The 12,224-nt window shown below is 35.9% G+C and overlaps 1 protein-coding gene across 1 annotated transcript; it reads left to right on the top strand.

The window, feature by feature from the left end:
• On the top strand, positions 145–9,981 carry LOC105176835 (probable LRR receptor-like serine/threonine-protein kinase At1g07650). The gene is made up of 24 exons (XM_011099761.2): positions 145–483; positions 597–771; positions 1,958–2,029; positions 2,176–2,244; positions 2,359–2,430; positions 2,698–2,769; positions 2,875–2,946; positions 3,258–3,329; positions 3,447–3,518; positions 3,597–3,668; positions 3,749–3,820; positions 4,214–4,285; positions 4,385–4,450; positions 4,694–4,759; positions 4,841–4,879; positions 5,004–5,059; positions 5,675–6,060; positions 6,145–6,340; positions 7,238–7,381; positions 7,789–7,907; positions 8,053–8,263; positions 8,365–8,605; positions 8,942–9,092; positions 9,464–9,981. Exons 1-24 carry the CDS (start codon positions 372–374, stop codon positions 9,845–9,847), a joined length of 3,063 nt encoding a protein of 1,020 aa, XP_011098063.1. The 5' UTR covers positions 145–371; the 3' UTR covers positions 9,848–9,981.

Here is a 12,224-nt window from a genome sequence, read left to right as displayed (position 1 = left end):
TGCTGTATTTACAATGTGAAATATTCTAGCAACAACCTCGTAAATTCAGTTTAGTATAATAATAGTAGTAGTAAATTATATAGATGTTGGATAGAGACAAATGCAGCAAAAAGTTAAAATGCAATGAAAATCCAAACATAAAAGTCCACCAGAGGCTCAGTTCTGTCCTTCTCTCTCTTCCCTTCCCTCATTGTGGAGTTAGCTTTTCTTTATTATTTCATCAGCACAAGCATAAAAGTCTTGGCCAATCATATTCCCATCTCACGTATTTCACTTCTCTCTCCTAAATTCCAGTGAGAGAGGATGGTTCTGCAGTAACACAGACTGAGCTCACTGAACATCTCCATGCAGATTGGACTCTGAGGAGTAGAATGAAAGAAGTGGGGAATTTCGTCGTGTTTTTCTGCTTCTTCTTGCTGTTCTTGGCCGTATCTGGTTCGGCAGCTTCGCCCAAGAAGCGGCCGCAGCTCCACCAAGATGAAGGTAATTCGAGTATTATTTGATTTTTCAGCTGAAAATAACACCAAGTTTGATTCTTGTTGGGAGCCCAGAAAGAATTTGAGTGTATTTATGAGGAATTTTGGGTTGAATGGCAGTGAGGGCATTGAGAGAGATTGCAAGAAGACTTGGGAAGAAGGATTGGGATTTTAGCAAGGATCCCTGCAGTGGAGAAGGGAATTGGACTGTGGCTCTTACAAGAAAAGGATTTGAGAGCAATGTCACTTGCGATTGCTCTTTTGATCAGAGCTCTACTTGCCATGTTGTTAGCATGTACGTATTCACATTCTGCTCACAGAACCACCGGCAACCAACCCCCCCCCCCCCCCCCCCCCCCCCCCCCCCCAAAGAATCAAGAACAAAGAGAAAAAGATACAAAATTTGTAATATAGCTCTGTTTCATTGAAGCTTTTCTTTCTAGGACGTTATTTGCTTGTTTTCAGGTAATCTCCAATTTTTGTGTGCAGAAGAAAGTTCTCTTTTCTATTTTGAGTTTGCTCTATTTGTCTTTCTGTATAGGGGAAATTAGATTATGTGTCTGTGTCTGTGTGGTCATTGGATGGATGGTAGAAGTAAGGGTGAGAAGTTTTTGTTTGATGGTCTTAAATGTGGACATGGTGTGTGGTGCTGTGAAAAGTATTCCTCTATGGCCGGAGTTGTAGAGGTGCTCTCTAGAGCAATGGGTTGACTGACTATTCAGTCAACAGGTGATGAGTCAGCTGTTGACTTTCTTGACTGTTCATTTAAGCATCCAGCTGTACAATGGTGGGCTGAGGGTCCTTCCTGTCTGAGAGCCCCACACCTTAGTTATTTTACTTTAATGAATAAAAATATTCTTGTCTTGTCTTGTCTTGTTTTGAGTTTTTAATTAAAGCAATGATGTGATTATCTTTTTTCTCATTCTATCTTTTGTTGTGTTGTTGGGGGTGGGGACGGGGGTTTGAGGGTATTTTTCATAGTACTAACTTATTTAGATACTCTAACTGTAATGTATCTTACTTCTTATAGCAAAACAATTGGCATAACAATCTTGAATTGATCAGTTGTTGGAAGAAAAATAAATGTAAGGTGATGGTATTTTTGTTGGTTGTGTTGGATCGGATCCATGAGTTTGATTATGGAAGAGCTATCCGTGTGATGCTATTGATTCTTATGCCAAAGTTTTATAACTTTTGTGTTCAATATTCGAGACTAACGTGGTTCTGAACTGAGGGTCATCTGCAATGATGATACTAAAACCTACCAAGATTGAGAAGAGTTACGTGCACTTTTTAATATTCTAAATCACGGACTATGAATTTTAAAATTTCTTGTTTAAGAATGACAGCATTATCAACTCAAAGTCATGATTGTTCTTCAAGCGCCCATGTACACTACTCTATACCTTTGCTTCTTTACTGAATGTTGGTTGGATGGTGCAACAAGTTGTTTCTAACTTTGCCATATTAAACTGGTGTAGAGATTTGAAAGCACAGAATCTAACAGGAGGTGTTCCACAAGAATTTGCCAAGCTTCGGCATCTTACACATTTGTGAGTCACGATCACTTAAATTACGTTCTACTAGGCCACAATCTTATTTTGAGTCTGTTTGTGCTTGAACAAGGATAGTTCCTATTGTTGCTGGAGGCGACAAAGTAGCTCCATCTGCTTGAACATTTCATTCTTGTGCTCCGCAGGGATCTTAGTCGCAATTACCTTAATGGTACCATACCTCTTCAGTGGGCTAAAATGGGCTTGGTTGATGTGTACGTAATTCCATAGCTTCTGGATTTTACTCCATTCTTGAGAAATACTTTCTTCCACTCATAGTATCAAATGTATCCCATTTTGTTCTCTTTTTCCTTATTGAATATGTGCAGGTCCTTTATGGGAAACAGATTGTCTGGTTCATTTCCGAAGGTTTTTACCAGAATGACCACCCTTGTCAACCTGTATGATGCAATCTCTTTTAATTTTCTCCACTAATTTATCTTATCTTTTATAGCATGTAACAAACAGAATTGCCCAAATGCTCTTAGTATTCCAATTACTTTACACTGTTAGACTCAAACCTGTAACAACAAAGTTCTGTGTTACTCATGTACTGTCAAGAAACTATCAACTCTCAACCATTATTCTTAAGTTATTATGCTGTTTGGTTTAAACTGCAAATTTGTATTACATCTGTTTTGGATTAAGCTAGAAATTTCTATATGCAGGAGTCTTGAGGGGAACCAATTTTCTGGACCCATTCCTTCAGAGATCGGACTCTTGGTGAATTTACAAAAACTGTAAATGTTTTTAGCACTTATTCTCAATTCCAATTCTTGAAATTTGCTTCCAGTTTCCTTCAGAATTGGCCTAATTAATGTTCTACTTCTGTCTCACCTTTTCAGCATTTTATCATCGAATGCATTCACTGGCGATTTACCTGTGACACTTGCCAAGCTGACCTCCTTGACTGACTTGTGAGTTCTGTACCTGTTCATTTCGAGTCTCTTTTTCAATATGAGTCCTGCAATTAAACTTGGATTTAGCATCATCAGTCCGCTCCAGATTAAATTTACTTCTCTTATAAAATAAAAGAAAGTAAGGCACTAAACAGTTGATGTATTCTTTCGAGTGGTTAGTTTTGCTTTCACAATATACATTTTCTTCTGCGGTTTGAATCTTCTTTCCAAATGCAAAGTTACTCTAAATTAGTCAATGCTCCAGCTAGTATATATCATTCTTCACATGAAACATTTGTATATGAGTGTGAATATCTTTGAATTTCTAGGAGGATAAGCGACAATAACTTCACAGGAAAAATTCCGGATTTTATCAGCAGCTGGAAACAAATCGAAAAACTGTAAGTTGCCTTGTCCTTTCTCAAGTGTTGACTAGTAATTCAGGAAGCTCCCAATGAAATGTCTGAGTGGGCAAGATTGCCGATATTGACATGGTTAACCTTGTACAAATAACACAGGCACATGCAAGGTTGTTCCCTTAAGGGCCCGATTCCTTCTTCCATCTCTACCCTGACAAGCTTAAGTGACTTGTGAGTGACTTAAGATCATCTCCGTAGGTTCTTGATTATGAAGGATGCACTGGTTTTAACTTCATTTATGACTTTCAGGAGAATCAGTGATTTAACAGGTGGAGGATCGACTTTTCCCCCACTAAGCAATATGAAGTCCATGAAAGTCCTGTGAGTTTAAAACTCTTCCCTCCATCAAATAATATGGAAATGCTTCGACCTGAGATTACTAAACTCCAAACTCTCCATAGGATACTGAGGAGTTGCTTAATACATGGAGAGATCCCTGACTATATTGGAGATATGAAAAAATTGAAAAATCTGTAAGTATTTTTGACTTTGTGCCGCTTGGTTCCTTCAAGCCCTCATAGTGCAAAGATTACATTAAATACGTTCCTCGGGTTGATCTGTTTCTCTATGCCAAAACTTTAAACTATCACATATTACAGAATGAGCCTCTCCAAGACACAAATCCATGATCCTGACTAATAAAAGGCATTTGTCCCAAAGAGCGAGAATGCACAATGTTCTATTTTGTTGCCGACACTCGTATTTGGATTTATCTTTTTCAATGATACTGACTAAAGTGAAAAGTTGAAGCAAGAGTTTATTCACAATAAAGAAAATTACATATAATGGCATTCAACATTTCCGTAGTCTGATATTCTACTATATTTGATGTCAAGAAATCTTATATTGAGCTTTTGCATATGTAGGGACCTTAGCTTTAATAATTTGACTGGAGAAATTCCTGCTTCTTTCTTCCATCTTACAAAAGTGGATTTTATGTAAGTACAGTTATTCTTTTTGGGTTTACCATACCTTTATTCTTTACTTGATCAGCAAATACTGATGCTGAATTAACAACTACGATTTCTGTGTTGCAGGTATTTGACAAGAAATAGACTTACTGGACGAATTCCGAGTTGGATTTTAGCAAGAAACAAGAATGCGTAAGTATCCTTTTCCAAACATATTAGGGTTTCTTTTTCCCGGCTTTCTGAGGCCTTATGCCAGACTATCATAATATTATGGTATCCCTAATTTGATTCAATTGTTTGTGCTAATTAATTTCAGCTACAATTATGTAAAAAGAGAACCACATTTTATAAGAAATTAACAAACTTTTGACCTTTTCTGTTAACAAAGTGTGAGAGACATTGCTTCTCATATTCATTATGCTATTTCACTTACAGAGATCTGTCCTATAACAATTTTACATTGGATAGCTCAGCACCAGTTGAATGCCCACGAGGGAGTGTGTAAGTACTTAATATATTTTCTGATGAAAATGTTTCTGAATTTTAAATCTGAAATCAAAATTTTGGGCTTATTTGCTTCAGAAATTTGGTGGAGAGCTACTCATCAACACCTAATAAACTGTAAGATTGTACCTTTTATTTTTTTAATTTTCTAAGTGATACTAATAACTATTGCAATGCACTTTTGAGTTTGATAGTTTCATTTCACGATTATGCCAATGATCTTATTTTTCCTTTGGCATAGTGGTAGACATCCGTGCATGAAGCGAGAGTATCCATGTTTGGATCCGAGAAATCAGCGTAAGTATTTTGTTAGTATATGAATTTGCTATGATGGGTAAAAAATTGGTAGGTTTTTTGTTTCTTCCCATGCTATTATTCTTTGATCACTTATTCGTTTTATCTATCTATAACTGTTTACATATAAACTATTGTAAAAGTATGGATTAGCTCAAGAAGGTTCTTTGGAACGTTTAAATTTCCTATTATAACCTTATAATTTATTGATAGTCTTATAATAGGTACAGAAAATAGTTGTAAATTAGGTAAATGAACCTATAACTAGATAATTATACTTATTGCTTCTTATTCCTTTTCTCTTTATTTTATAATTTTTAACATGAAAATCAGAAATTAGAAGCCTTTCAGAATGTCAATGAGCTTGTTCTTTCTCATATGATCCATAACACTTAGGAAAATTTGAGGTAAATAAATAGGTCACTAAAAAGTCTATTGTCAAAATGTATTTGCTCTATATCCACGTAAGAGGATCTAAGAAGACAATTCCTCTTATGTCCTTTTAGGATGGCCGAAAGAATCCATTCGTCTAGCTTTTGATGTTTCCATCAAGTTCCTTATTCTTTGCTAAAATTTGAGTAAGATCATGAAAAATCTTATGTATCTTTCCACTGACAGAGCGTTACTCATTTCACATTAATTGTGGCGGCAAGGAACTGAACATCAATAATAAGACAATATATGATGCTGATTTAGAAGCCAGAGGTGCTTCAATGTATTATTGGAAGCAGAACTGGGCGTTTAGCAGCACTGGGAACTTCATGGATAATGATATCGACTCTGACAACTACATAGAGACCAATGTTTCTATGCTATATAATGTGACTGCACCAGTATCTGAACTATATAGAACTGCACGTGTATCTCCCCTCTCTCTCACGTACTATGGCCTTTGTCTCCTGAATGGAAACTACACTGTTAGGCTCCATTTTGCGGAAATCATGTTTACAAATGACAGTACATTCAACAGCCTTGGTAAGCGCATATTCGATGTCTACTTGCAGGTAAATATGGCACGGAATATTCACACTGTTGCCAAAATGTTTCATGTCAGATTGCTTAGAGTATAGCATATATGATGAATGCAGGGAAAGTTGGTTTTGAAGGATTTTGATATTGCAGCTGAGGCTGGTGGGCCTGGCAGACCCATCATAAAGACTTTCACTGCAGTAGTAACAAGCCACACTCTGAAGATTCATCTTTACTGGGCAGGAAGAGGGACCACAGGCATCCCACAGAGAGGAACTTATGGGCCTCTAATATCAGCCATATCAGTAGATCCAAGTATGTCACCGATGCTTATGTTAAGAATGTTTTTCTTGATTCATGTTAAGCTTTTGCTACTTGTTCGTTATGATGTTGCCAAATTGCTTTACATATGATGATCTAGACCTCCATCTTCTCTTTTGATTGATTTGTAAAGAAAGATCAGATTTACTTCAAGGTCGTGCTTTACATTGTTTCTTTGTTTTTCCTTATCTTGAGGCTTAAGAGTAATATATGGAGAAAACTCTTGAAGTGTGCCTTTATGTTGTCATAAATATTTGTAATTGTTCTTTTGCCTTCTTCTACCAGCTGCTGGTAATACATCCTCTTAAAAGACATTGCCTTCATGATACAGAACATGGTTGTCATCTTAAGAATCATGGGTACTAAATATGCAACGAAGTAAGCAGATTTAAAATCTAGTTTTTTCTTAAAATCGATGCATAGTTGGGGACTCCAGCACGACTATTTCATGAAGATCTATCAGTAAAATCTATTTATTCTCCATGAAAATGTTGCATATTTGATCGATCATTCTCTATTATGAGGAGGCCTCACTTTAGCTGCATTTCCCATGCAAGAGACTGTACTCAATCTTCTTGAGTGAGATTATATACCGTAGTTCATATTTATGGAAGGTTTTCTGTATGTTTCAGGGCAAGTAAAAATGGGCTTAGACCATAGCATCCAAAATTATCATTCTTCTGATTATGTTACTGTTGGAGCTTTCTGGCCTCAAGTTTTAGCTGCAAGTTTACCATTCGGTTGCTCTAGTAAAAGAAATTTAGAAATCAGGACCGCAAAGTTATAATACCATAAATCTGAGAAGAGATAGGGTGTTTGTTACATTTCCTGAGTCTACATGCCAAACTTAAATTCATGAGAATGACAGACGTCAACATTCACTTTATTCAGATTTTAAACCTCCTGTTCATCACAAAAAGTTTAGAACTGCTGTGGTGGCTGGGACAATAGCTGGAGCAGTTTGCTTTCTAACTCTAATCCTATGCTTCATGCATGAAAAAGGCTATCTTGGAGGCAAAATTTCTGCAGATAAAGGTAAAAGTATTCCGAAAAGTTACTGTTTTCTGTATGATTATTTACTACCACGCCTTTCCAAGAATCATAGCAGGTCAAAGAAAATATACTTTGCATAAATAAATTACTATAGCCCTGGGGAAGATCATTCCCTCCCAGTGCGCCTGAAATTCTGTATAGCTTAAGATGTGATTTATGTTTTCTATATATTTTATACGTGACTTTCAAATTTAGCTCAAATATTTTCATTTTTCAATATTTTGCTTTTCCAGCAGTTTCCAGAGCAAGATTCTCATCTTCATGTCAAAGATGTCCTAATTACACCAAACTTTATACACATCAAATAATTAATAGTGCTTATGTGATGTTAGTTAAAGATATTTTGGCTTTTGATTTTCTGATAGAACATGTCATTTTTCCATGGACAGATCTTAGAGGTTTGGATCTGCAAACAGGTTTATTCACATTAAGACAGATCAAGGCTGCAACTAAGAACTTTGATCCTGAAAACAAGATTGGTGAGGGTGGTTTTGGTTCAGTTTACAAGGTACTATAGTGTTCTCATCACAATTTGTGAGTCGATCCTATATTTTCTGCATTGATGGCTTCCTTTAAGCATACTATATCTCCACACTTGTGATCTTCTCCTATTATGTTGACATGGATATTTACTCGTCTCTGCAATGATACAGGGTCTACTGTCAGATGGAACCATAATAGCAGTGAAGCAGCTTTCGTCAAAGTCTAAACAGGGAACACGGGAATTTGTCAACGAAATAGGAATGATATCTGCGCTGCAACACCCAAACCTAGTAAAGCTTTATGGTTGTTGTGTTGAAGGAAATCACTTAATGTTAATCTATGAGTACATGGAAAATAATTGTCTATCCCGTGTTCTCTTTGGTGAGGATCGCTTTCCAATAACCCCAGATTATTGCAGTTATCATAACTAGCTTTTTGACTTGCATCGGGAAGCTTATTATCTTATGTTTCTACTCTAATAGGAAAGGATGCAACACAAAAGCTGAAGTTAGACTGGCCCATGAGACATAAGATTTGCCTTGGCATAGCCAGAGGTTTGGTTTACCTCCATGAAGATTCAAGAGTAAAAATAGTTCATAGAGACATCAAGACCAGTAACGTTTTGCTCGACAAAGATCTGAATGCAAAAATATCTGATTTTGGCCTGGCAAAGCTTAATGAGGATGATAAGACCCATATTAGTACCAGGATTGCTGGGACTATGTAAGTTCCCTCTGAACTTACTTTCACACAGATCTAATATGCTTTTGTTCTTGCAACATTTATAGTTTACACATGAATGAGGGCTGGATTATTGAACCTTAACTTTCGCAACAATTGCAAGGAAGAGATGAAATCATCTTAAATGTTCCACAGCTTACAAAGATTAAGGTGTCAGTTTTAAATACTGAAAATTATTAGAAGCCCGAAAAAAAAATTCTTGACATCTTTTCTGGGGTATTCTACCAAGAAAAACCTCCTACTTAAATACAGCTTTCATGTATCAGAGGGCTCCAGTTCAATCATATACTGAGATGTCATTTTTAACCTGGCTTTCAGAGGTTATATGGCTCCAGAGTACGCAATGCGTGGTTACCTGACTAACAAAGCAGATGTGTACAGCTTTGGCGTGGTTGCACTGGAAATAGTCAGCGGTAAAAGCAACACCAACTACAGGCCAAAAGAAGATTTCGTGTATCTTCTTGACTGGGTACTTACACTTCCCTTCTCTTATCCGGCCGTCTCTTAGTTACAAGATTGTGCCCATTCCATGTAAAATTCTAGCACAACCTGTCGTCTTCGTTGGAGTTTGAAACCCAACCGAACGTGACATTTGACTCACCTTGCATGAATCCATAAAGTCTTACAAGCACCTTCTATCCTAGTAAAAGAAACTTGATCGACAGTGGACGTAGGAGTAATTTTCTCAGTATCTCTTAACATTTGTGCATCTTTGTTTTGTATTTAACTTGCTCCCACACAATGTTTGCAGTATGTCTAGCAATTCGAACTTTCTTAAACCCAAATATACATTTACCTTTTCATGTACCCTTACATCATTTATGTTAACTACATCACCAGGCTTATGTTCTTCAAGAGAGAGGCAGTCTACTGGAGTTGGTCGACCCCGACTTGGGGTCTGCATACTCATCGGAGGAGGCGATGGTGCTGCTGAACGTGGCCCTTTTATGCACCAATGCAGCCCCCACTCTGAGGCCAACAATGTCTCAGGTGGTGAGCATGCTCGAAGGTCGAACCCCTGTTCAGGACTTGCTTTCTGATACTGGATTTTCAACCACTGATTCCAAGTACAAAGCCATAAGAAATCACTTCTGGCAGCACCCCAGCGTAAGTCATAGCATGTCGACAAATGGTCCGTATTCTGACTCATCCCTCTCAAATACAGAAAGGGAAGAAAATGGCATGGTTCAAAGAACTCCTGAAGATGTGCCTGATAAGAACTGAGTAGCATTACTGTTTACCAAGCAATTGTACATAACATATGTAGTCTTCATAGAATACCTTTTTTGTGTGTTCTCTTTGAAAATTTTGGGGACCATAAATACTAATATTATTTAGCTCGCGGTCTCTTTGTTTTACTTGGAAGTTCGACGTTGGATCCACATAGTTTGAGTTGAAAAAGTAAAAAGTATTTTATGTCGTAAATATTTTAATTTTCACAGAGCACACAGGGTATATGTGGTGTACTTTTTTTTCCAAAAGAATGCAAGCAACTCCTTTGGGATATTACGAATGAACAAATTATCACCTATAAAATAAAAATAAACAATTTACCTCTTTATATTTTTTTTATAATGTAGCAATTTACCTCCTTAGAAAGGGAGGTAAATTGATTTATTTTAAAAAGTATATGGAATAAATTGCTATTTTTTTTTATCATAGGAGAATAATTTGTTCATTTACAATATCATAGGGCATAAATTACATTAAGCCCATTTTTTTTTCTTTTTATAGACTAGTTGTTAGAGAAAATTCATAAAAGAAATGAAGAAATAGAAATACACTTGAGGCGCAAATGTCACTTTCCTTAAAGTAATAAGGGTAAATTGCATAATACTCCTGTGTTTTAGTGAAATAACACAAAATTTTCTGTGTTAATTTTATAGGCAAAACCCCCCATATTATTCAAAATACAACAAAAAACCCCTACTTCGTTAGAAACTAATGGAGAGTACTTCGCACGCGCTTATATCGAGTATGCTTCATTTTTTGTCATTTTTTTACTTATTTTAATTTTATAAATGTCCATTTTACCCCTTTTCTTTGACATACAAGAGAAAAACAATTTTTTAAATTATTTTACATATGAAAATATCAAATATTTAGAATATTTATAAAATTTTAAAAATAAAATACATGATTTTTTTTCTAAATATTATTAGTTAATTTAATTATGTGTTGAATATATTTTGAAATTATATCATTTATATAAATTACAATAAATAAATTTACATGATATTTTTTCTTAAATATTAATAGTTAATTTGATCCTGTGTTGAGTATATTTTAAAATCATATTATTTATATAAAAAATAGTAAATAAATTTTAATATTGGAATATCATTTTATTTAAATATAAAAAGTATGTAATTAATTTAATTCATTAAAATTTATAAAATTAAAAAAATAAGAAGAAAGAAAAAGAAACGCAACATCGTCTTCCCCCGAGTGCCCCCACTCCCCTGCATGCCTCTACTTCTAACTCGTGACCTCCGCCTCACTACTATCTCCATGATCGATCTAGGCGGCGATGAGCATCATCGTCCACCCAAATCTGACAGGCAAATTTGGGCGGCGACGTTCTGAGTACCGACGTCCGTCGCCAACCAAACAGTGATGGCCGGTGGAGGTAGAGCAGGTGGCCCTCCACCGGCATATATATATGATATATATACAGTATATATAGTACATATATATGTATTATACAATATTATATTTTTATGAAAAATTTACACATATATATAATTGTAAAAATATATTTTTAAAGTACATAAAATTTGGACTGTTTATTTTTAACTATTTAAGATAAATGATTATTAAAAATTAAGTAGATCTAATGGTTCTGATGCGATTATAGAAGATCCAACGGTCATTATAACAACAACAATTTATAATATATAAGGGTATAATGAAAAATCACAAAAAATTAACGTCGTTAAGCCAAATAAACTGTAAGGGAAGAGTGTGCAAAATTTAGAAAAACATAGGGGGGTTTTGCTTATATTTTTAACACAGGGAGTTTTTAGTTGAATTTTCATAACATGGGGGGGTTTTATGTAATTTTCCCAAGTAATAATTAACCCGTCAATGAATTTGCTAACGAGTTCAAACATAATTTATTTTTAGGATACAACAAGTCAGCATGAAGTTTGCAAATGGCAATTCAAAAACTTCCCTACAAAGCAGACATAAAACTTCAAGTTATATAAATACAGAAATACTAAAACTTATAAGAGTACAAGAAACCACCCTATGCCTAAGGATCGTCACGTCACCATGGTGGCTGTCTATGTGTCACCGCGATCGCGCTGTATTGTTTCCCTCACTATGCGTTTTGCCTCCAGGTTTAAACTGCACGCCAAAATGATGAATGTAGTCTGTCCATGACCAATACCGGCAACTCTCGGCTCCATGTCCAGACTTCATCATGATGCTAATGAAATGTTGCACGCCAATTGTAGGCCACCATCCCCACGAGCTACTTGTTCCACTGCATCCCAACTGCTAATGTGGGTATGCGTTTGTGCCGTTGGTATAGTGGAAAGGGATATTTTCGCCACCTCACACAGAACTACACACGACTTTACTACTTCCGTTATAA

Source organism: Sesamum indicum, linkage group LG14 (assembly GCF_000512975.1).
Source record: "Sesamum indicum cultivar Zhongzhi No. 13 linkage group LG14, S_indicum_v1.0, whole genome shotgun sequence".
Classification (NCBI taxonomy): domain Eukaryota; kingdom Viridiplantae; phylum Streptophyta; class Magnoliopsida; order Lamiales; family Pedaliaceae; genus Sesamum; species Sesamum indicum.
The sequence above is the reverse complement of the archived record's forward strand: the minus strand, read 5'-3'. Positions and strand labels throughout refer to the sequence as shown.